At 43.2% G+C, this 26,680-nt stretch overlaps 1 protein-coding gene and 3 non-coding genes across 5 annotated transcripts; all 4 read right to left on the bottom strand.

Annotated features, from left to right (window-relative positions):
* Positions 1–8,661: 8,661 nt before the first annotated feature.
* On the bottom strand, positions 8,662–26,517 carry RPS17 (ribosomal protein S17). 2 transcript variants are annotated; one of them, XM_088445988.1, is made up of 6 exons: positions 26,414–26,517; positions 24,671–24,822; positions 23,939–24,044; positions 11,836–11,901; positions 11,036–11,118; positions 8,662–8,680 (listed from the first exon to the last, which is right to left on the bottom strand). In XM_088445988.1, exons 1-5 carry the CDS (start codon positions 26,414–26,416, stop codon positions 11,038–11,040), a joined length of 408 nt encoding a protein of 135 aa, XP_088302114.1. In that variant the 5' UTR covers positions 26,417–26,517; the 3' UTR covers positions 8,662–8,680; positions 11,036–11,037. The 2 variants fall into 2 exon arrangements, with proteins under 2 accessions (XP_088302114.1, XP_088302112.1); XM_088445986.1 differs by lacking the exon at positions 8,662–8,680 and having other exon boundaries at positions 10,996–11,118.
* Positions 11,589–11,715, bottom strand: LOC148540409 (small nucleolar RNA SNORA71). The gene has a single exon (XR_015869849.1). It is a non-coding gene; the product is annotated as a small nucleolar RNA SNORA71 (small nucleolar RNA).
* LOC148540408 (small nucleolar RNA SNORA71) lies at positions 15,651–15,780 on the bottom strand. Its single transcript, XR_015869846.1, has one exon. It is a non-coding gene; the product is annotated as a small nucleolar RNA SNORA71 (small nucleolar RNA).
* LOC148540407 (small nucleolar RNA SNORA71) lies at positions 24,127–24,256 on the bottom strand. Its single transcript, XR_015869850.1, has one exon. It is a non-coding gene; the product is annotated as a small nucleolar RNA SNORA71 (small nucleolar RNA).
* Positions 26,518–26,680: the final 163 nt, after the last annotated feature.

Below are 26,680 nucleotides of genomic sequence, written 5' to 3'. Positions count from 1 at the left end.
TCTGAACGCCTCCTAAGCAGAGGTTATAGTAGGAAAATGATTAAGAGTGCCCAATACCAGGCTCTCAAAACGGATAGACAGACCCTGATCTTCTCCAACAACAAATCTAGTGAAACAAAAAACCAAGTACGTTTCATTACAAATTACTGTAATGAGTGGCGAGAATTGCAGGAAATCGTCACACGACATTGGCATGTCTTACTCATGGATGATGATCTGAGAAATTCTCTGGAGAGTAAACCCACCTTTAGCTGGTGAAGATCCCCAAATCTCAGGGATTGACTGGTAAAGAGCCATTTTGTAGGAAATCCCAGAAGGCAGATGAAATTAAAAGGTACTTACCCATGTGGTAAGTGTAAAGCCTGTGGCTATATCACCAAAAAAGATAACGTTATCGATAGATATGGCCAGACTATCATGCTAACACAATTTATCAACTGTGATGCTATGGGGGTTATATACTGCTTGGAGTGCAGTTGCAACCTTAGGTACATAGGCATGACAAGTCGCATCTTTAAACAGAGAATCTTAGAACACGTGGGGAATATCAAAAATGCAAGAAGCGACTTCACTAAAATGAAGAAACTGACATCTGTCGCCAGACACTTCTTAAAATACCACAATGGAACAACACAAGATCTGAAAGCCTTTGGGCTAGAACATATTAGATTGGGCATAAGAGGTGGCAACCTGACAAAAATATTACTACAGAGGGAAAGCAACTGGACCTTTAGACTCAATACTGTGAGCCCTAATGGACTCAATGAAATGATCAACTACAGTATCTTTCTCTGAGAGGTCTTTTTTCATTAAAACTTATGTCATGTCTGACTAATTTTTATATGCAAGCAGCAATGGACGATCATTGGAAGCTTAACTCCAACACAGACATAATTTTAGTATTTTAGTGACCAATTCTTAAACTTGATATTTCACATATTTCTTAATATATATTTTTTTACACTTTTTTCTCTCCCACCATCTCCACATACACTTATTCTCTATGTATAAATACATATCTCAGCATTATTATTGAATACTCATTACCCCACACTGTTTTCATTTGTCTTCTCATTTGTTTATCTTAGCCATGTTCTCATCACTTTGATGTTTCATCAATTTTATAACCTTAATTCCTGATCACTCTATACATCCAACATATCCTTTTGGTATTTACCTTATACTTCATGTCAACTTATGTCAAGGTATTTCTGCACACAATCTGTATTCACATTTGTATACACTTTTCTAGAATATATAACTGTCGTCACATCACCATTCATATTCATATATTTATTAATTATTTATTATCTACTTTTATTATTATTATGATTATTGTTATTATTGTTGTTATTATTATTATTTTTTTATTATCTTTAGATTTATTTTTATCTTTAATATTTTTAATTTTAATTTATTTTTATTTTGGTATCATTCTCTTTATTCTAATCACTTTATACACACTTATTTATATCTACTATTTATATATCTGTATAATTGGTATTAGCATTTTTGCATAACTATTTTTGCTGCAAGACAGACACTTTAGCTACTAGTCAGGTTTTCCACCTTAGCCTGTTAGCCTGATTGTTATGAGCTTCATCTAACCCAAACACTCCCCCCTCCTATGACTCACTCCCTCCTGTTGCTGTGGACCAATAGAGGGAGTTAACACTTGGACCTATTGACAAGGGTATTGCATCTGCAACACACAGCACCTGCTCTCCCATTGGTCACAACGCAGGTTAAAGATCACCTGTGTATCACAGTCCACATGCATCTGAGGAAGCGACAGTGAAACGCACGTCTCAGACCCGCGAATCCGGCTGTGTACAGGCGGGATTCGTCATGGCAGTATACTGACAGGCTCTTCTAGTGGCAGATTTTCTATACTACACACCGGCTCCCTGGAGGTGAGCGCTCAGGTACTTTTCATACTACACTTTCTTTAGCGCACTGAGTGGCTTTATTTAACAGAGACAAGTTTGTGACCCTGCAATACCTTTAGGGCAACAGAGCTCCACTTGTCCTGTACTAGCCATAGTGCAGCTACACTCATACTCTTTCTTCCTATCACTGCATATGCGATCTGGGTTTCCCACCACTCACCACTACCTTTGGTATATGACTGGCAGCAGCACAGATCGCAAACCTATGCTGTGTTATTTCATTACGATAACTATTGTCTCAAGGAGTACTCTCATTGGGGTGCGCCTATTAGAGGTTCCTGCAATGTTTACACCAGGACCTTCTTTTTAACGCAGTCCAACAGCAGATACTCATTGTACTTATTCCCTACCCTGGGAGTACCTTTATAGTACGCTCACATGCCATTCAATGGCTATACAATGGCATGCAGCAGCTGCTATTTTGTAAACTCCACATAAAGGAGTAGCTTTACTTTTTCCTATAACCTTACTGTCTACAAGTACCTGGGTGGCATCACAGGCGACCTACGTGTGATCTGCCTCTCATTACAACCTGTGATTTACTTATATTCATTTTGATATTTGCAGGGTCAGCTATTATTTCATCTGACCCCCTTATCATTGTATTTCTCTGATTACTGTTCAGTGTTATTGTGCTGTGATATCTCACGTAACCTATATTGAATATTGTATGGTTATTATCACATTCTTTTCTAGATTTCCTTGTATGCTTCTGCCGTAATTCTGATTAGCCATTGTGCTATGACGACATTATGAGGTCATTGAACTAGTATATGTTTTATATAGGTCTCAATATTGTATGAGACAGAGAATTATAGACCTATTTGTAATATTTCACTTAGCTTCACATAATTGTAATAAGTATTGTATTATATGTTGTCTTATGTTCTATGTATGTTCGTGTTCTGCTTGTGATAAATTATAGCTGTTATTCCAACAGTAATGCCAATAAGTAACAGGCTCAGACTTGTTTTTGGTATTTTAAAATATATCTAATAAAAGTTATTTTTTATATATTATTCTTATTATAACCTTTACATTCGAGTGCCCCCAACAAGAGAGTTTTCTTCTTCTTCCCCATACTAGGGCAGGAAGAATGTTGGCAAGGAAATTAAGGAGTAAAATAGCTAAAGAACGAGTTAAGATGATTTATAACTCCAAAGGAGCGAAGGTAACAGATCCTTGTGAAATAGCAAATGCCTTTGCCGACTACTATTCTAAACTATACAATTTAAAAGATGATCCTCTAATATCCCAACAGACCACGACAGATATTGATAAATTCCTAAATAATTTAAGACTCCCTTCCTTAGATGACACAACCGCTGCATCCCTAAATGAGCCATGATAGATTGAAGAGGTGAATGACGTGATTAAATCTCTACCCTTAGAAAAGGCTCCGAGCCCAGACGGGTTTATCAATAAATTTTATAAAGAATTTAGAGAATTGTTGAATTCCACATTGGCAAACCTTTTTAATAAAGTCTCTGAATGCAGCTCTTTACCCAAGGAAATGTTGGAAGCTAGATTAGTGGCATTTCCCAAACCAAGCAAAAACCCATCCCTTATTTCAAATTATCGCCCGATAGCATTATTAAACACAGATATTAAGATTTACGCAAAACTTATTGCAAATAGACTGAAATTATTTTTACCCTCCCTGATTCACCAAGACCAAGCGGGGTTTGTCCTGGGCCGCCAGGCCCCAGATAGTACCAGACGAGTAATTGATCTGATCGGGCCTTCTCTGGTTCGGGTGAGCCATTGTTGGTGCTTTCCCCGGATGCGGCGAAGGCATTCGATAGACTCCACTGGGGCTACTTAACAGCGGTTTTACAGCATTTTGGAATAGGAAATAGAGCCTTGTCCTCTATAATGGCCCTATATTCTAATCCCACAGCTAAAGTGTTTTCAAATGGTATGCTTTCTAATGGGTTTGATATAACTATTGGCACACGCCAAGGTTGTCCATTATCCCCGCTAACATTTGCGCTAGCTATTGAACCCTTGGCAGAATCTATCAGATCCATATCAGATATTCAAGGACCTATTATTGCAGGAGTACATAATAAAATATGTTTATTTGCAGATGATGTGTTATTGACCCTCACCCACCCCATTTTTAGTTTGTCAAAACTTCATGACTTAATAGAAAATTATTCGCATGTATCATACTATAAATTAAACACATCCAAGACTGAAGCCCTCCCGATTAATATTGAATCAAATATGCTTGCCTCACTCAAGGCATCTTACTCATATGTTTGGAAAACCGGGAGCCTTACATACCTTGGGATCCATATTACCACACAAATTACTAATCTGATATCAAGTAACTACCTCCCTTTATTGAATACGCTATCTTTATTGCTGAAAGATTGGATGATGCAGGAGGTTTCTTGGTTGGGACGAATTGCTGCATTAAAAATGCTTCTTCCCAAGCTGATGTATCTTTTTAGAACAATTCCGGTGTTGGTTCCAAGATATATATTGGATAAATTTCATAAACTGTTCGTTACATATGTCTGGAAAAGTAAGAAGCCTAGAATAGCTAGGAATATCTTATCCCTACCAAAACGGAATGGGGGATTGGCATTTCCAAACTTGCAAATATACCAATTAGCATGTTTAGTGAGTCAAATTGGAGAGTGGTTCGAATTAGACAAACCAAAAACATGGGTTATATTAGAGAGGAACACGATTTTTCCGCTACCTTTGACGGATATGCTATGGCTGCCCCCATCCAGTAATTTTCAAAATACGAAGTTTTTAACAGCTACCAAGTCTTCTAGAAAGGCTTGGCTAGATAGTTTCTAGATTGAATGACTTTTCCCTACCTACTACTAATCTCTTCCTTAGGGGAATCGCGGCCCTTATTCCAAATACCACCTTGAGCTCTTTTACCCAGATTTGTGAGAAGTTTTCTATTCCAACAAAGGATTTCTTTAAATTTCTACAATTACGCCACTGGTTATATAATGCAACAAACTCCCCTCATCATATTAGTAAAATACCAAGTTATTTACAAAAAAGGATGGATAGTTACTTCCAAGGGAAGCACAACCTGGTGGTATTCTCTTATACTTGATTCCACAAAACCCTTTAAATTTTCTTCTCTGGTTAAATGGGAATCAGATCTATCATGCTCTTTGAATGAAGACTGGCAGTCAGTCTTCCGTAACTGCTTTACACTCTCAAAATATATCGCTCATGTAGAACAATACTATAAATTATTATTATTATTATTAGCATTTATTTATATGGCGCCACAAGTGTTCCGCAGCGCCTTACAAAGTACAAAAACAAATTGTATACAAGTGACTTACAGAACAATACAATACAGGACATGGATAATATATATTGCTACATTAGTGACCATATCACCCAGATAAGCAACAGAGCATAAGCAACCAAGTGTTAGGTGCCCTAGTGGTGAGTAAGAAGTAAATGACACTATAGTAAGGAGAAGCGCAAGAGGGTAGGTGGCCCTGCTCGTGAGAGCTTACATTCTAAAAAGGTGGGGGAAGACAAACTGGGTTGACACAGATGGGGTAGATGGGGACGAATGAGCATGTAGCAAGGAGTTAGAATGATAGCTGGAAGGCTTTGATGAAGTAGTGGGTCTTGAGAGCCCGTTTGAAGGATTGCAAACAGGTGGAGAGTCTGATGCGGAGTGGGAGAGAGTTCCAGAGGTGGGGAGCAGTGCGGGCAAAATCTTGGAGGCGGGAGTGGGAGGAAGTAATCAGCTGGCATGAAAGGCGGCGTGCATTAGTTGAGCGAAGAGGGCGGAGAGGAGCGTGAAGGGAGATGAGATCAGAGATGTATATGGGAGAAGATTGGGTGAGGGCTTTGTGAGCGAGCGTGAGAACCTTAAATTGGACTCTGAAAGGGAAGGGGAGCCAGTGTAGGGCTTGTAGGAGAGGGGAGGCAGATACAGAATGTTTGGAGAGGAAGATAAGCCGTGCAGCAGCATTGAGGACAGACTAACCCCAGAGAAACTTCATAAGATTTGGCCTTCAGTTTCCAATCTATGTTGGCAACAATGTGGGATGGTAGGTACGCTATCATACATGTTTTGGACATGTCCCATGCTACGCCCACTATGGAGCCAAGTATTTAAACTTATAAAAACGGGTTTTGAAGATCTCTATTGATCCAGATCCTTTAACTGCCATCTTCCATATATACCATGGACCCATTTCCAATAGTGACCATTACATTATGGGACATATATTGATCACCACAAAATTATTAATAGCTCAACAGTGGAAACGAATTCGAAACAGCAGGTGCCAAATACTCGCCATCAATTTCTAACTCCTTGGACAGCTGGTTTGTATGGTCCGAATATAGGAACCATAAATGTGGCCCAGATAGCTAACGTGAACTAAACAATACAATAACATGTTTAAGATTTTATTTGATAAAATTTATAATAAGGTTACACGGTAATACTGATTATCAAGTGGAGTATTGAAAATTATTATATAAAGAGATTACGACTAAGTGAGTATGTTTTTTAATAATAGTGCTATATTTTCTGTATTTGAATATACGATTTATTCTGATTTAACAATATAATTATATTGTATGTACCTTTCTAAGAGGAATTCAGCTTTTTGTAATTTTCATTTACCCCTATATTTTTATTCTTTATTTTCTGTTTCTATTATGTATATACATGTTTTTCTTTTGAAAATCAAAAATTGAATATTGAAAAAAAAAAAAAAAAATTTAAAATGTAGAAAATGGAGGTAGGAGGTGCAGTGAAATAGGTTGTCTGCTTATTGGATATGGTCATGATTCTATTTGTGATTTTTATATTTTTCTAATTTATTCAACTTGATTTTGTGTAGGGAAAAGTTCAGAATTCGGCACGGACCTGGGTGGGACACTATGGACAAGGTTTTCTGCGGGATATCTATGGGTGAATGGGGTGAGTAGCCATGTTGTCTTCTAGAACCGACTCTCCCACCCCAACCCCTAACTATTGTTTCCTGGAATGTTGGTGGACTATATACTCCTATGAAACGAAAAAGGGTAATAATTCATTTGAAACTACTCAAACCAGATATCGTTTTTCTTCAGGAGACACTGGGTTTCAACAGAGAATAATTCATTAAAAGCTTCATGGATTGGTCAATGTGTATCGGCCTATTTCCATAGGAAGGTCCGGGGAGTGGCCATTTTGTTTCAGAAAGATTTACAGGTCTCAATACTATCACAAACCGTGGGTTGTTATATTATTATGCATGTGGAAATATTTAAAACAAAATACACATTGGTAAATTTATATGCCCCTAATGTCAATACTCATTTATATATCCAGAACCCTAGGTCAAATTATACAGGGATGGACCAATTATGCCCTTATATTAGGAGGAGACTTTAATATGGTAGAGGACCCTCTTGTAGACAAGTCGTCTCCTGCACCGAGACTTCCATTGTCACAATGCCAAATGCTTCAATCCTTTACGGTTCATCTTGGTTTGGCGGATCCTTGGAGGATTTTAAATCCTACGGACAGAACGTGCACATCCCTTTCAACGGTGCATGGTTCTTTCTCTAGGATTGACAAAATTCTAGTATCAGATGAATGGATGACATATCGCTCGGGTAGATATGTCATGACAATCATATATGACCATGCCCCTGTGATAATAAGTGGATCAAGAACAACCAAAGCCAAAATTCCCATGACTTCAACCCTGGTTTTTACTAGGGTCGAATTCCCGGGAATTGTAACCTGGGTTTACCCTTTCACACAGAAGAAATACCAGGGTTAATCTGCAAAATACCAGGTCCAAATGCTTGACCCAGGAATTTGATTATCTGTGTGAAGGGAATACAGGCTGGCACCGGCAAAAACAGTGCATCAAATTCAGGGTAAAAGCCAGGTTATTTCGATTTTCCTGTGTGAAAGTGGTATAAGTCATCTGTTTAATCATCCTATTAAAGTCATGTCTTTTGAAGTGGGTGGAAATGAGAATTACTACATTTTTTATTTTATTTAAATACTCTAGGATGATATATTTGCATGCGTGGTGCAACATCTCTTTTCCATGGTCTCTGAGAACCTTCACAAGATGTCCTGAAACATCAGGCAACATGGTTGGGAATATTGGGATGCCATGGAAAAGTTCCAGGAAATGAAATAAACTGAAATCCTTTCCTAGTTTCCTGCAGAAACGTCACAGCAGCCACAATTCAATGACTGGGATGTACTCAAGGAATATATGAAAGAAAAAAAAAAGGTAGCATAAGCATAAAAACACTGATTGTTTTCTTTACACTATTTTTTATTTAAAAAAAACTGAAAAATGTTCCTTCCACGCTGAAGATCAGAAAAAGATGCAACATCCAGTAGATAGTTGTTTTTTTTTGGTAAAAAGGTATAGAGAAGCACCCTGCTGTTATGCTTAGAATGGCCTGTAGAAGCCGGAGCCCCGTGTATCCAGAAGGGTGCTACTGCCAAGTAGAATACACCCTTAAGACAACTCACATCAGTTCCCCTTGGAAGCCTGTGCACTAACATCCCTGATCTATCTTGCAATATTATGTTTGGACAGAGCATGTCCTTGACAATGTCATACAAGAAGGACAAACCGCTGATCCAGCTTTCTGAAACCTTTCATTCTGTAGGAGATACAGACATTGCCTTGACAATATCCAGAATATGTAACCATTCTTCCTTTAGGTGGTTGCGGTCAGAGATACTGAAGTATAATATCCTGATTGACATGAAAAAAGGAAATTAAAATTAGTTTGCAACAACAATGTTCAAAACAGGCGCTTTACACCATATAACCTGACTGGCAGATATGACAGCTACCAGAAATACCTCAAGTAAGAGCCACTAAAAGTAGGCAATCTTGCAAAGGTTCCACAGCACATGGCCAAATTAAGGCCATAAAATGCCACAAAAGACTTGTTAAGAGATCCAAAAAACCCATGCACTCACACTACAACTCTGAAATTTTTTTTCGTTCACTACTCAGCTGATGAGGGATTTAACTCGTTGGTTATGGCCACCATTGCGTTTGAGAGCAGGTTTAACTGGGGAAGACATAGGTTTAGATTTACTATATATATTTTATCAAACCCACTGATTATAGGCGACTTTGATCGATGTTTATCATTGACTTCTATTGTCTTTGAATCCAAAGTTAGTTTTGAATTTCTTTTGCGGGTTTTAAACCCATCGGTCAATGCCACCAATCGGCTGCTTCAATAAACTGATTTACTACCTACCAAATGTTTTTTTTACAAAGTAATGTAAATACTAAAGGCCCTTACACACGCTAGACTATTTTATAAATGATTTGACAGATTCCGATGCATTGGAACGACAAATCGTTAAAATCTTCCAAGTGTGTATGCACTACATCATGTAGTGCGCACTCCCGTGGGGTTGTCAGCCGCATTGCATGTTTTTTTTTTGTACATGCAGGAAGATGTGGCAGAGGATCCCATGCGGCGAGCACCTGCATATTGGGTGTACAGACAACCCGATATGTTGGCCTGTCGGCAGGAGGATCTTGGGTTGCATCACTTGGTACACGTCAATAAGTGTGTACCAAGCGTACAACTATTGTGATCATTAGTTTCCTTTTTTGCTTTTTATGGACAGGTGTATTATTGTTCATTACGATGTCTGTAAATGTGACACTTGACGATACAATATAAAATGTGTTTATAAAAAAAAAAAAAATTGTACCGAGGTTTAGAAATATTGTAAAATTGGAACTTGTTATTAAGGGGACAATTCAATCATAGGCAATGGCCGCAAGAAGCCAGTATTCCGACCACCAACATTGCAGATTTTCCCTTGAACTCCCATGGAGGCGAGCAGGAAAATCTGCAATGTTAGAGTACCGTAAAGAAGCAAATGTGTACAGCCACAGTTTGCTAAGTGCCTAAGAGGGGAATTGAACGTCTCACTGAGATATACAGAGATTAATTTATGCTAGCAAAGACCCACAAACATTTTAAGTGTCATGGTATCTTCTAAAGGCTACATGCTAATTTTAAAACCAAGTCATCATCTGTGCTAGTCTTAAGAAATTCTAGTTCAACGAACAAACTTAAAACAACTGTGAATAAGTACTTTGAGGACATTTGTGCTCTGCTCATTTCCTGAACCAAGTATTTATTATATACAGAAATCGAATCAATATCAGCATTTCCAAGTACATTCATGAGATGTAAAAATTACAAAAGCAAATGGATAGCTTGGACAGATAGGGCTGACATAGTATATGTTGGAAAAGTGAGACCTAATGTTTTACTGTTTTCCTCCATGATCAAAGCTTTTCCTGCAATCAGTCACAAAGTCAAAACTTTAGTAAAAAGTTCTTAATTTAATGAACAAAAAAAATATAAAAATAACCTATTTTTTTCCAATGATAAAGCCATCAACATGTTGTAACAACCTATTTACCTTTCCATAGCTTCTTATAGTATCAGGATAAACAAGTCTTCCTTTAGAGCAGTGGTTACCAAACTTTCTTGAATCACGGCACCCTAGAGTATCAGCATTTTTTTCACAGCACCCCAGGGAGAAAAGTTTCTTATTGAGAAATTTAGGCAAAATAATTAAAGTAAATTGCACTTACTGGTCATCCTTCGATTCAGTTATGTTGTAGAGGACAGTGTTGCAATTTTGTTTGCCAGCCATGAACACTGGTTTCACCCATCACATTGATCACAAATAATTAATTTGAATTGGTACCGGACCACCAACTCATGGTGCCCAGTTTGGGAACCACTGCTTTAGATGTCAATATACGGCAGATTAGAAATCCCAAAGTACTGCCAAGTCCAAAGGAGATGGCAAGATGTACAGTAGCTGCATCTGCAATATACTGACAGCTAGGGTTATGCACATAAATTATTGCATATAGGGACATTTTAAAGCCAATGGTGGCAAATATTAAAAGCAAAGTCTTGTATAGGCTATCTTGCTGCATGCCAATAGTCGGCAATAATTCCGCGAACAGGTGTATTCACACAATACGATAGACTTAATGAATTACTCTTCATGCAATTGGTTTTCCCAAGTTTATTGGAAATGGTATAATACAAACATTTAAACAGCCCCCCGTGGTGTTTTGAAGTTCATCCCCACAGTAGGCTGGGTCACTTGCAGGTTGGACAGGCCGCCAAAGTCCTGAAATCAGATAGATATGGAGTTAAGAGTTTGATTACATAGAACTTCCTTTACAGATGCGCTGAATTCTGTGGAAAGCTGGATCCACTGGACAATGAATGCTGGATATTTGCTAACAGACTGCAGCAGGTACATTTAAAAGGAAAGGAGCACCACCCTTAATGAAATATGCCCATCCAAACTAAAATCAAAGTCGGCTGGTACAAATGTGTTTTTCTTTACTGTAAACTCTACAGAGCGGTCTATAGCACTTCTAGGGCCTTACCGACTTCCCCAGATTGCTACACATACTTATTGTATTGAGGATGGGGACATTTTCCTTTAAGATTGATTCGCTTTCCTTCTAGTCAATACTTTTTGTAGTATTGTGGCAATTTTAGTAAACAGTCTATGAAAGGAAAACCAAGGTTGTTATGCTATTCACAGGCCAATATGTTGTCAATAAATGAACACACTTTTATAAACTTAGATGTTTGAAAGATACAGGGTTTGAGATGTACAAGTGACAACCAAACACGGGAAAGTCTCACATTATGATCTCCCTGCAGTATCAATGACTGGGCCAATGATCAAACCACAATCACTTTCGATGCAGGTGTCATAGACCAAGGTCTAAATACTGTCTGTAGACTTGCAAAATAATAAATATAAATAGATTTAAGACAAAAAAAAAAAAAAAAAAAGTTAGTTCACCCTGGGTGAAATATTTGCACCTACCAGCAACTTCAGCATTTCCTTGGTGTCAGGATCAACCTCAATGATCTCTTGATCCAGGGCAGATACCTGCAAAGACAGACCAATTGAATCAACAGAATAAGACCTGTTCCTTGTGAGGACACTGAGAAGCAGCTGGCGGTTAATTAGCACATGTTAACTTAAGAGAGCTAATTGAATTCCCCCACACAATGAGCCCAGCTTATCGGGAATTTCTTCTTGGGGCTCCAGAGACCTGAAAAGAAATGTGCACTAACCCTGCAGCTAGATACCGTACAAATCTGTGTACTTTACATGGCTTCTGTGTGCCAACGGCCGTTGACACGTTCATCTAATGGGCATTAACAGCTATCGGGGGAATTTTTTAGGCTAATTGAATAGTCCCGGGTATTAAAGCACGAGGCTACCTCCCATTACCCGCAGTAAATTACCGTGGGTAATTGAATTTCCTCCTGTAGATCAACTTAGACATTAATCAACACTGAATATTATTTGCTATACTATGAACCTTAGAAAGGAGTAGGATACAGTTTTCCAGAGAAGTTTACATGCAAATCAAAGTCTCTTAAAAAGGAAGGGGTTTAAACAATACTGAGCGCTGCTTATCAGAGTCACTTTATATCTATACTATAATACCCTTTATCCAGTGATACACTGATCCTGCTGGATGTCAGGTTACTGACGGCAGAAATCATAGGAGCCGTGTAATATAATCGCCACTGATATGTATACAGTCAGTCCATAAATATTGGGACATTGACAGAATTTTCAGATTTTGGCCTCTATTCACCACCACAATGGCTTTGAAATGAAACAAACAAGATGTGATTTAACTGCAGACTTTCAAATTTAATTTGAGGGTAATTACATCCAAATCAGGTGAACGGTGTAGGAATTACAATGGTTTCTATATGTGCCTCCCACTTTTTAAGGGGCCAAAAGTAATGGGACAAACTAAACAATCCTAAATCTAACATTCACTTTTTAATACTTTGTTGCAAATCCTTTGCAGGCAATTACAGCCTGAAGTCTGGAACGCATAGACATCACCAGACGCTGGGTTTCATCCCTAATGATGCTCTGCCAGGCCTCTACTGCAAATGTCTTCAGTTCCTGCTTGTTCTTGGAGCATTTTCCCTTCAGTTTTGTTTTCATCAAGTGAAATGCATGCTCAATCGGATTCAGGTCAGGGGATTGACTTGGCCATTGCATAACATTCCACTTTTTAGCCTTAAAAAACTCTTTGGTTGCTTTTGCAGTATGCTTCGGGTCATTGTCCATCTGCACTGTGAAGCGCCGTCCAATGAGTTCTGAAGCATTTGACTGAATATGAGCATATAATATTGCCCGAAACACTTCAGAATTCATTCTGCTGCTTTTGTCAGCAGTCACATCAATAAATAAAAGGGAACCAGTTCCTTTGGCAGCCATACATGCCCACGCCATGACATTACCACCACCATGCTTCACTGATGAGGTGAAGCATGGTGGTGGTAATGGATCATGAGCAGTTCCTTTCCTTCTCTTCCTATCACTCTGGTACAAGTTGATCTTTGTCTCATCTGTCCATAGGATGTTGTTCCAGAACTGTAATGGCTTTTTTAGATGTTTGGCAAACGCTAATCTGGTCTTCCTGTTTTTGTGGCTCACCAATGGTTTACATCTTGTGGTGAACCCTCTATATTCACTCTTGTGAAGTCTTCTCTTGATTGTTGACTTTGACACATATACACCTACCTCCTGGAGAGTGTTCTTGATTTGGCCAACTGTTGTGAAGGGGTTTTTCTTCACCAGGGAAATTATTCTTCTGTCATCCACCACAGTTGTTTTCCGTGGTCTTCCGGGTCTTTTGGTGTTGCTGATCTCTCCGGTGCGTTCTTTCTTTTTAAGAATGTTCCAAAGTGTTGATTTGGCCACACCTAATGTTTTTGCAATCTCTCTGATGGATTTGTTTTGATTTTTCAGCCTAATGATGGCTTGCTTCACTGATAGTGACAGCTCTTTGGATCTCATATTGAGAGTTGACAGCAACTGATTCCAAATGCAAATGTCACACCTAGAATCAACTTCAGACCTTTTACCTGCTTAATTGATAATGAAATAACGAGGGAATAGCCCACACCTGTCCATGAAATAGCTTTTGAGTTGATAGTCCCATTACTTTTGGTCCCTTAAAAAGTGGGAGGCACATATTGAAACAGTTGTAATTCCTACGCCGTTCACCCGATTTGGATGTAATTACCCTCAAATTAAATCTGAAAGTCTGCAGTTAAAGCACATCTTGTTTGTTTCATTTCAAAACCATTGTGGTGGTGAATAGAGGCCAAAATCTGAAAATTCTGTCAATGTCCCAATATTTATGGACCTGACTGTATATTAGGATTGCCTGACCATATTAGAGGTGTTTAATCCATATGTATAACCATCCAACAATGATGGTATAAGGGTGATAGTATATGTGGAATAAGTGCATAATATTACTTTGTTAGGTATTTATACCAAGAGCAACAGAACGTTGCTATAACACCAGCTTCTGGATACAATAAATATCCAGTAATATACTTGGCAACTAAAGTGACAACTGCAACATAAGCGTTACAATTACAGGAGGAATTTCTGTAATAGTCATATCAGTGGTCTATTACAAAACAACTGCACACAATATATTAAGAACAGCACTACCTCAACTTGAATTATTATTTTATGGTGAAAGCATAGACATATCCTGGATGCCAGTTTATTTATACAAAAGCAGAGTCATATTTTAAACACTTGTTTATTTTCACATTCTTCTCTATGTTTTGTTTTTATTTCGCTAGCTTCACATGTGCTTATTACAATTAAGTATTTTATATGATTTAATAAAAGTTATATTTTAACATTGAATACATTGCCAGAGTGCACCTAGCTTTACGATTCTGTTTCCACTTTCCCCATTCCCTGGTCAAGTTATTGCATCTACATGTAATCTTTGGTAGCACCTCTTTATTGGACTCTATTAATATTATTTAAATATCTAGACTCCAGTGCAGTGGAAATATTTATGGTTTCTAAACAATACTGATGCAGTACTTCAATATAGCAAATTATTATTATTTTATCATTTGTTATAGCGAGAGAAGATGAAACAAATCACAATTTATTCTAATACATTGTTTCAAGTGGGAATTCAGGACAAGCAAAAATAAGCTTGAGTAGATACAGGTACTTCCATGTAGCTTAAAGTAAAGGGCTTAATCCTATTGGAACAAATATTTGAGTTAGGAAAGACTAGAGGAAAAAAAAAAAACACTAATTACTTTACTGCAGAAATGATTTTATAGGCAATATTAAAAAGGGGCTTGAGGTAACTGGAGTAATAGTGTTACCGCTAGGCTGTTATAGCCACACCAGGCACGATTTTTAAAAGGGCTAAATGCGCCCTGCTAAAACAGCCTGCCCTGAGCCTTCCCCATCCGCGAGCCAGTGTCTCGTGGGTGGGAAAAGTTGCAGATACCAATCACCGCCGGGTGAATAGCCATGTACCACTAAGTGCAGGGCATCACAAGGACACGCTCTATCCAATCAGCCACACACGTGCGGAAAATGTGCCCTCCCAGCGACTCTTCCCCCCACTTTTTAGTGGGAACACTAAGTAGGGCTCAAAACAAAAGTGCAGGAATGCATGTATGCGAGAATATATTAATCTCTGGTCATCATTTTGCAAAGCCATGAGAGAAGGTAGAAGGGGCCCTCTCATAAATCTTATATCTTTATAAGCTGAAAATCCAAAAGTTACAGTACAGTTTAACATACGATACAGTCCAAAATTCAGGTCGTGTGTGAACGTTACAGGGTTTGACAGGTACCATATTACACAGCAAACACGGGAAATTCGTTCAGTTATGCTCTCCCTGCAGTATCAATGATCGGGTCACAAGCAGAGCCACAATCACTTTCGATGCAGGTTGGACCACAAGTTCTAATCACTTAATGAAGGATATAATATGAGCTATGGTAAGAACTTACCCTAGTTATCTCTAATTCTACGAAGTCCATAGGGTTCCACAGGATACCTTGGGGTATAGGTGTGACGTCAGTTGCCGGGCACCATAGAGTTAAGCTTTTCAGCCTCCCAGGATGCACTAGGGTCCCCCTCCTATACCCCGGCCCCGAGCCAAGGCACCTCAGTTAGTTATCAAGCCATAGGCCGGAGGAGAAGGAAGAGAGAAAAAAGATCTGGACACATACAAGAATCACATTCTCACCAGAGGGAGACGGACTTTGCTCTGGTCACCGGTTTTCCATCTGCAGCACAGGTGCGACAGGGTGGGAGTCCTGTGGAACCCTATGGACTTCGTAGAAATAGAGATAAGGGTAAGTTCTTACCACATCTCATATTTTCTACTTAAGGGTCCATAGGATACCTTGGGGATGTCCCAAAGCAGTATCCTTTAAGGGTGGGGACGCTCCTGTGCAGAAAGGAGAATCCGCCGCCCGAAGGAAGCATCCTGAGAGGCGAAGGTGTCAAACCTGTAATACCTCACGAAGGTATGGACAGAGGACCACGTAGCAGCCTTGCAGATCTGGACTGCAGAGGCACCACGTCGAGCTGCCCACGAAGGACCCACCGACCTAGTGGAATGAGCCTTCAGAGAAAGAGGAACCGGTAGGCCTTCATGAAGATAAGCTTCAGAAATAGCCATACGGATCAAGGCTGCCAAAGTTTGCTTTGAAGCAGGCCAACCCTTTTTACGGAAGCCATAGAGGACAAACAAAGTGTCCGACTTCCTAAACGAAGAAGTGCGGTCAACATAAGTCCTTAAGGCCCGCACAACATCCAAAGAGGCCTCACCCAGGGAAAGACCCGGTGAGTTAAAGGCCGGAACAACGATTTCCTCGTTAACATGAAACTGGGAAACAACTTTGGGAAGAAACTCGGGCCGAGTGCGGAGCACTGCCCTGTTCCCATGCAAAACCAAGAAAGGGGGTCTACAAGAAAGAGCCCCTAAATCAGAAACACGTCTGGCCGAAGCAATAGCCAGAAGGAAAACAGTCTTAGCTGTTAGCCATTTAAGATCCACTGAGCTCAGTGGTTCAAACGGCGGTCCTTGGAGAGCCCTCAGGACCACAGCCAAATCCCAAGGCACCACAGGTGGAACAAAGGGCGGCTGAATGCGGAGAACACCTTGCATAAAGGTGCGCACATCCGGGATTGTAGCAATCCTACGGTGAAACCAGACAGATAGGGCCGAAACCTGTACCTTCAAAGAAGCAAGGCGAAGCCCATGATCTAGTCCCGCTTGCAGGAAGGCGAGAATCCGAGACAGACGAAACTCCCGCGGTGCATAACCTCTCGGTCGACACCACTGGAAGAACGTATGCCACACGCGATGGTATATCCTCGCGGAAGACTGTTTCCGAGCTCGCAACATGGTACGCACCACAGAGCTGGAAAACCCCCCGGGACCTCAGCATGGCCGTCTCAACAGCCACGCCGTCAAAGACAGCCGAGTCAGGTCCGGGTGAAGACAAGGACCCTGAGACAGAAGGTCCAGTCGTAGCGGCAACCGCAGAGGACTGTCCACGGACAGACCCTGGAGGTCTGAGAACCAGTGCCGTCTGGGCCACGCGGGAGCTATCAACAGGAGCGTCCCTCCTTTCTGTTTGAATTTCCGGATTACCCGTGGAAGGGAGACCGGAGGGAACAGGTATGCGAACCGGAACGTCCACCGGACGGACAGAGCATCCACCAGAGACGCCCCTTCGTCTCTTGTGCGAGACCCGTACACCGGCAACTTGTTGTTGTGCCGGGACGCCATGAGGTCGATCTCTGGAAGACCCCACCTGTCCACCAGCAGTTGAAAAACGTCCGGGTGCAGGGACCATTCCCCCGGATGAACGTCCTGGCGACTTAGAAAGTCCCAATTTAGCACTCCCGGGATGAAGACCGCTGATATGGCTGGAAGATTGCGCTCCGCCCAAACCAGGATCAGAGAGACCTCTACGAGAGCCGCCCGACAGAGTTCCTCCTTGCCTGTTTATGTAGGCCACGGTGGTAGCGTTGTCCGACTGGACCTGCACCGGGTGACCCTGGAGAAACTGATGTGCCTGCTGGAGAGCATTGAAGACCGCACGGAGTTCCAAGATATTTATTGGAAGCTCCGCTTCTGTCGGCGTCCACCTGCCCTGGAACATGTGTGGACCCGAAACTGCTCCCCAGCCCCGAAGACTGGCGTCCGTTGTCAACAGGACCCAATTTGGAACCCAGAACGGACGTCCCTTGTTGAGGTGGGTCGTCTGTAACCACCAAGCAAGGGACAGGCGAACCTCCGGGGTGATCACAATCGTCTGGGACTTCAGAGACTGAGGCAGCCCATTCCACTTGGACAGGATCAGGTGCTGCAGAGGTCTGGAGTGAAACTGGGCGAATTCCACCATGTCGAACACCGACACCATGGAGCCCAGTAACCTCATCGCCGAGTGTAGGGACACCCGGCGGCTGTGCAGACAACTGCGCACCCTTGACTGTAAAGCAGAGATCTTGTCCTCCGTCACAAAGATCCTTTGCTGTCCCGAGTCCAATAAGGCTCCCAGAGGCAGAATCCTCCGAGACGGGATTAGAGTGGACTTCTGCCAGTTGATTAGCCAGCCGTGCCGTTGCAGCAGTGCAATGGTCAGGTCCAAGTGGCGTAACAGGAGCTCTGGAGATCCTGCCACCAATAACAGGTCGTCCAAGTACGGCAACATGCGGACTCCCTGCAGCCGCAGAGAAGCAGCCATGACCGCCATCACCTTGGTGAAAACACGTGGTGCTGTCGCCAGGCCAAAAGGTAACGCCCGAAACTGGAAGTGGTCGCTGCGGATTGCAAACCTGAGGAACTGTTGATGGCGCAAAAGAATAGGGACATGCAGGTAAGCGTCCTGTATGTCCAATGACACAATGTAGTCCCCAGGTTCCAGCGCCAGAATGATGGACCGTAGGGTCTCCATCCGAAACTTCGGAACCCGCAAAGACTTGTTGAGTGCTTTGAGGTTGAGAATCGGACGATACGACCCATTGGGTTTCTGTACCAAAAAAAGATTTGAATAGAAACCCTGGCCCCTCTGGGAGAATGGAACAGGCACTATAACTCCAGCCTGGAGCATAGTGTGCAATACCTTCCGCAGCCTTGTTCCGGTCTGATGGTAGACCCGTGGTGAAGAATCGCGCCGGGGGTCTGTGCCGGAAGGAGAGGGTGTACCCGTTGGAGACCACCTCGAGAACCCAAATGTCTGTCGTAGTGGCCGACCAACACTGGGCGAACTGCAGCAGGCGGCCTCCCGCCCTGGGATCCCCCAAAGGGAGGCCCGGACAGTCAGGCCGCAGGCTTGTCATCTGTCTTGGGGGCCGGACGTCTGGTACTCCATGCCTGCGTCCGGGGCTTGGCCAATTTCTTAGGGCCAGCCTGTCGAGGAAACGACTGTTGTTTGGGCCTGCCCTGAGCCCTAGATGACCGAAAGGACGATGGTCCAGAACTAGAAGGAGCAGCGGCCGACGGGAGACAAGCAGATTTGGCTGCCGCCAGCGTGGCCACAATCTTATCCAGATCCGGACCGAAGAGAACTTCTCCGGTAAACGGCAACGCATCCAGACCCTATTTGGAATCTGCGTCCGCCTTCCAGGATCGCAGCCACAAGGTGCGACGAGCAGCCACCGCTGCTGAAGAAATTCTAGACACCAGAGTACTAATGTCTAGGGCCGCCTCGTTGATGTAGGTGGCCGAATCACGGAGATTACCAATCAACTCCGCCTGTTCGGCCGGACAGTCGGAATCAAAAGAAGCCTCTAATGAATCCGCCCAGCGCTCCACCGCTCTGGCAACCCAGCAAATGGCCATAGCCGGTCGTGCTGCCCCCCCCCCCCCGCAAGGGAATAAGCGAATTTCAGGCAGATCTCCACCTTGCGGTCCGTAGCATCCTTAAGGGAGGACATGGATGGCATCGGCAATGTGGCACTACGGACAAGACGGGTCACGTGAGAATCCACCTGTGGAGGGGATTCCCACTTTGCAAAATAATTATCCGCGAACGGATAAGCCACCGCCAGGCGTCTCTGCGGCTGGTATTGCTTGCCAGGCTGTTTCCACGCCTCCTCTAAATGGTCCACTAATTGACCCGAAAGAGGAAAGACTGTGGCATCGCCCTTCACATCTTTGAAAAAGGCATACTTAGATTTAGCCGCTGGGGGAACTTCGTCCTCAATCACCAAGGCTGTGCGGACCGCCCGAATAAGTCCAGGAATATATACTTTGGACTTAGCATCAGCGTCCTTAGTGTGGAGAGGTTCCTGATCGTAAGGATCCAGAATCTCCCCATCAGACGTCCCCTCGTCATCCTCATAAGGAGCCGACAGACGCCACCGGCCGTTTATGCGGCCGCATCACAGACTCCCCTTGCAACACATCCGACAAGTGCTGTACAGAACTCGTCAGGGAGTTAACCCACGCTGGCTCCTGAGAAACCGGGAGCGGGGAAATAGGGAGACTGTGGGGTACCACCAATTGTCGTGGGAAACCCTGCATGGGTGACGACACCACTGACTGCTGGGACAAACCCATCGGTGTAAACGCGGGCTGCGGAGCTAACTGGCCCACTAAGGCTGTAAGCGCCTGAGCGAAACAAGCCCAGGGCGGCTCCTGTACCGGTGCTGTAACCGTAAGCGGCCGCGCCATGGACAAACACTGCCGGCAAAGGCCCTCCGCGCTACCCTCCCCCTCCGCTAACGGTACTTTACATGTAGTACACTGTAGCCGGAGAGGAAAATCACTTTCAGACATGATGGCACCAGGTATGTGACCCCTCTCAAGAATTATATAGTAAATAGGCGAGAGACCACCCTGCAGCACCGCACCGCAAGGGCTTAGCAGAAAGAACAGGGACAGAATAAAGCTGACAGTTTAGAAGAAAAGTTACAGGCAGCAGCGCTAGCACAGTCACATACAATGCAAAGAAAATCAATTCCTGCACTAACAGCGCTGATCACTCAACTACGCAGACACAGGGCCTGGTAGGACACAGCGCTGCATACACAGACCTGACCACAGCGGAGGAGAGGTATGCAGGGGGACCCAGACCACGATGCTTCCTTCCAGGCTTCCAGCAGCGTTCACCATGCGTTCAGAAGAAGATGGCCGCCGAGGAGCAGAGAGGAGGCTGGCCTGGGGGAGGAGCGCTGCCACAGGGCCAGTCGGCAGCGTGCAGAGAGGGCTGTGTGCAGCGGGGGAGGCGCCGGCTGTGAGACAGGGAAGACGCGCTCCCCTGGCATGCATTTAACCCCTGGGACGCCGCAGCGCTACCACTCTGCTGCGGTTCGCTGTTCCAAGGGGTAGTGGAAGCGCAGGTTGGTCGCCTGGCTCCACGCTGCAGCCAGTCCCCAGGGAGCCCCCTGCCTGGGGACTTAGGACCATGTGACCAGCGTGGACCCACCTCGGGACCCCGCTGCTTACCTTTGTCCCCCTTGAATCCGGCCATGGTCCGGAACATCTGGGGTCACCGCTAGCTGTGACACCAGATGCTCACCAGCATCCCCGGATCGGTACCGGCGTTCTGGTACCGGCGGGGGTGTAGGGAAGACAGCATGGACGTCAGGACTGGCTGTCCATGCTGTACATCCAGATGTGCAGCCACAGCTGCATAGAAGAAAGCTTCAGGGGCTCTTCTAGCCCCCACTCCGACAGGTGCACCCGACTCCGGCCGGGCACCAAACTAAACTGAGGTGCCTTGGCTCGGGGGCGGGGTATAGGAGGGGGACCCTAGTGCATCCTGGGAGGCTGAAAAGCTTAACTCTATGGTGCCTGGCGACTGTCGTCACACCTATACCCCAAGGTATCCTGTGGATACCCTATGGACCCTGAAGTAGAAAAAACAATTTTCAATTCAAGAGATAGTAATTACATGTTTATGCATAGATCAGTGTGCAAATAACACCATTGACACTTAGAAACGATGTAAACCAATGTAGATGGTTGTTAAAAGTTACAACACAAATGCAGTGTCTGCACCACTATTCTGTCAGGCTTCTCAAACAATTTTGACTCTAAACTTCTGTTCGTGGTCTAAGCATTACATACTCAAACTCAATGGGTGGTATTCAATTGTATCACACCCCTACACGCCCGACAGGCTTGGCTTGGCGGAAGAATGTGTAACTTTTTCCAGAAACCAATTTTGGGCAACAAATATCACTACCAAAGATTCATAACATTCCAATCCCTCGCTGTCTTATTTTGAGCCCCAGATTCTACTCAAGAGGGTGATTAAATTCAGCGCAATGCTGATTAACCCAGGGAATGATTTCCGGAGGTATTCAATTCAGTGCGTTGCAAAGTCCAATTACAAAATTTCTGCTTGCACACTCCTGAGGCACGAGCAGAAATCCGATTTAAAGTGACAGCAGCGATGCAGTTTTCCAGCTTAGCGCGGCGCCAACATCCTCGTGGCCGCACTTTAGTCTGAGAATGTCCAACAAGTGACCAGGAAGTCAGAGAAAATGACAGCTGAGAGTAGCTTGCAGCAACTACTGAGAAGTAATTCCAAATGCTGATTAAGGAGCTTAGGGGGTACAGCGACTCCTACACCTAGGAGCACTATGTTAGTGTACAGCTGACACTTCAGAGTGTGGCTGGACTACCCATTAATAGGATAAGGACAGTATGCAGTGTTCTCCCAAGGCTGTTTTTTGCGGGTGCACCACCTGGCAAGAAACAGCCTACAACCCGGCACTTTGGCAGCCTGTCTCCAACCAGATACTGGAGACAGTATCTGGGAGCCGTTTAAAAAGGACCAGATCCTACAGACTTTGCAGCTTTTTCATAATCAGACTCGGCCTCTAATAAGAGAGGGAGAATATATAAAATGTTATTTCAAGTTTAAATCATTATAAAAGGTCAGGGTCTAAAACATTTTATTATTGCGAAGGCCCCCACCCAGCTACTTCTTGATGCCACCCGGCTGGAATAGTTTTCTGGGGAGAACACTGAGTGCAATACCCAAGCTGTAGTAAATCCATTCCCTCACCTGTAAGCAAACACCTCTAGAACCCAACACATCTTTGACACTTTCTGTAAATCTCTCAATTTCATGATTATCTGAGTATTATTATTTAATGATTGCACAGACTGTGCGCCGATCTTTTGCAAAACTTTTGTATTCCTGGTATTGTATTGAGAATAGGAGTTTCTCTTATTTGAAAGTGGCTGTGCAGTGTTTAGTTGCGCCTTGGAAACCTATCCAAGCTAAGGAAGATTCCCTGGAACTACTTTCACTTCCACTAAATTAAAGAATCAAGACAAAGCTCACAAATCAAATATCATTTTCTCATGCCTAAGGGCAAAATGGGCAACTTTATCACAATACCATCATGGGGCTGACCAGGAGACTATGGACTGGTACATTAACACAAAATCAGCTCAGACATACTTCATGGGATCATATAATCCCCAACATTATATACAAAAATGTACAGAAGATTTACAATTTATAGCAGACAAGTTAGCAACAGTGAATTAAGTAATAAAGACTCAAATTCAGAATTGGCCCAATGGTCTAATAAAATCGCTAGTGGTGCCATAGCACTCAAGTAAAGGTGCGTACACTCTAGATGATATTTAGCATGATTTGCCCAATTTCGACGCATTGGAACGACAAATCATGTAAAATAGGTCCAAATAGTGAGAGTCCACTCATGATCACGATGCGCGTACCCGCGAGTCGTACATCACATCTTCAGATCTTGCCTACAACAGGCAAGACCTGCCAATCTCGTTAACAAGATTCGGGTCGTTGGTCAGATCGTTTGTCAGATTGGACAGTTTATGCAAGATATTGTTTGTCCGGGAGTGCAGGGAGTTCAAGGGAAATAGTTGACGACTTTGCATCTTTCGCGAGTCGTCTAGTGTGTAGGCACCTTATGAATTCTATTAAACTTAAAGATGGGATTAAAAAGAAAAAGAAACCAACCAAGTTTATACAAAGTCCAAAATTTAGCAATAATTTAGGTGGCCTATACCTACATCAGTCTACCAATTCCATTGTTAATACCAAGAGAAACTTCTTAATACAAGCATCTGTGCTGCAAAACACTGACCTCTGGGACATAATTATCCCTCCTCTCTCGCTCCTCCTCCTGCAGTTTGATAGAGATGCCTCTGACAGGGCCTCTCTGGATGCGCTTCATTAGATGTGTGACATACCTACAGAGAGGAAAGTTAAACACTGGAAATCCAAAAGGTAACAGAAGTCTAGCCTAGGCTGTACAGACCAAAATTCAAGACTTGTGTGAACGTTACAGGGTTTGGCAGGTACCATATGACACGCCAAACACGGGAAATTCGTTCAGTTATGCTATCCCTGCAGTATCAATGACCGGGTCACAAGTAGAGCCACAATCACTTTCGATGCAGGTTGAACCAGTAGCTATCATTTAACACAATGATGGTCCTAAAACAGAGGCCCATATATTACAATACTACTGTTTAAAGCAAAGAATCTCCCGCCATTTTTGAATCACATTAGACTTATCCTTGTTACTGAGGTCAGAGGTCACTGCAACCTTTACCAATGAGTTTGATAAAGAAGCATTCCAGGCAGCAATGCTAACATTCAAAATAGTTTTATTTCAGTCTTTTTTTATGTTGCTAGTAAAACACATGAAGTTAATGCCAGTTATACTGCACTGTAGATTCTATACACCAGCACAAGGCAAATACTGCTACTTACGGCTCAGTTATACTAAGACTGCAATAAATTGTCCATGTCTGCATTAGACTAGACACCAATATAATGAGCCAAGCAATATATTCTCTGTACCACTTCTTACCCAGCGATCTTGTTGCGCAGCTTTTTGCTAGGGATGATGGCGATCTCCTCACACACACGCTTGTTGGTGTGGAAGTCATTGCCCAGTCGGGTGTAGTATTTTTCAATGATGACCCGGGCGGCCTTTTTCACGGTCTTTGTCCGGACGCGTCCCTGTGTCAAACATACATAAATGAGAAATGACAAAAAAACCACCGCTGTGTTTCTGACTATGCAGTGTTATACCCCAACTTGAATGGAAAGGAATCTGTATAAGGCAAGATCTGTCAAACAGTACCAGAAACACTTAAGGCATATCTAGCAAACACCAAATGAGATTATTCCAGTCAACAAAATGTTATCCTTAGCACAGCTAGCAGATCATACTGTATAGGCCAATAACATTAGCACATCTATACAAGGTACTACATGATAGTCAATGTTTGGTACCCAGAGTGTACTCTAACCAAGCACAGGAAATGCTTTCCATCTACACCATCGTCTGCCTGCAGCTTTGTTATATGGGCTGCTCCCAGAACCAGTCACCTAATGCAGATTCTCAAAAAAAAAAAAAAAAAACACAAACAAACATGCAAAGTATATAAGGGACATGCAAATACTCTGCATACATAGAAAATCAATTCTCCAACATGTAAAACAAGTAATGGGAATACATGATTGTCATCTCAGCTAGAGCAATCAAAACCAGCAAACGTGATACACAGTACCTGGCAGGAACCATACTTTACCTGTGACAATATAACAGCAGAGACATCTAACAAATGAGTGCAACCTTAAATCGCTGTATGACACACTGGGCGATTAAAGTGGACGACTGAACGATAACGATATCGTTCAGTCGTCCACTTTACCGTCCATTTTTAACACAAAAAAGATGAACGATGACGACGCGCGTTCCCACGGGTCGTTCGTCATCATCGTTCATCGCGCTGACATGCAGGCCAACCTGACGACCTCGTCAGGTTGCTGCATGTCAGGGAATGGGTGAGAGAGCCCGGCGCTGAACGATATCGCTAATGATATCGTTCAGCGGCTGTGCTCAATGTCATGAACGACATTGAGCACAGCCTGCCGGGGACACACTAGACGATATCGCTCAGGGAGCATATCGTCTAGTGTGTATGCACCTTAAACAGAAAGCTGGCATATGTAACATGCTGCATTAAACAAGCTGATATATTAGCCTAAATATAAAATGTTGTGTAACATGGGACATTAGTGTCCCAGACTTAAAATGACGTTGGAATAAATTGTACACAGCAAGTGTGTTACAAACCCATATATACAGTGCACACACACACATATATATATATACCGCCTCCTATACCACCACCACCCTGCCGGGCTATCAGGGAGCACAGCCCCGCGGTGCAAGCACTGCAGTACCATACAGGGAGCTATAGGCCCCAATCCCCGGCCTGTCCTACAGGCACTACCAAGCGAGGCACCCCACAACCCCACCCACATGACACAGCGCCCTCCGGTAACCACCATGCCGGCATTGCACAGGAAACCCGGCAAATAGCCTCAAAGCCCCAGAACAGGCCGGCCTCCATGACACCCTCCCTGACTCGGTCACTGCTAAATAATGACGATTAGACCCGACTCCCTCCACTAATATATCACTCCGCTGCACGGCCGAGGTATCAGGCGCCCTCCGCGGCCCCGAAGCAGCAGCCGCTGGGGGTTTGATCGGAGGATGAAAGGGGATTGCACAGGCTGCACACTCAGAAAGGAAACCCACCATGTTGGACCGAGATGGTAGAAGAGGGCAAAGGATGCCGGGAGCGAAGCTATAAAGAAGCGGAAGATATAGCCATGAGAACGCTGCCACTGGGGACCCCTAGCGGTTTGGAGGAAAGCTGCAGTCGAAATGATCTGTCTCTATGTCTAATAGCGTCACTTTATTCCATGTTTTTACCTTTAGCGCTCTGTAAGCAGAACAACAGTGTTTCCTGGGTCTTTTCTACATGTTACAACAACCTGTTATGCCGGCTGCAGGATGCAGAAA

This window comes from Taudactylus pleione, unplaced genomic scaffold, assembly GCF_031769625.1.
Source record: "Taudactylus pleione unplaced genomic scaffold, aTauple2 ptg000019l, whole genome shotgun sequence".
Taxonomy (NCBI): Eukaryota; Metazoa; Chordata; class Amphibia; order Anura; family Myobatrachidae; genus Taudactylus; species Taudactylus pleione.
Note: the sequence above shows the minus strand (reverse complement) of the source record. Positions and strands in the feature narration are given on the sequence as shown.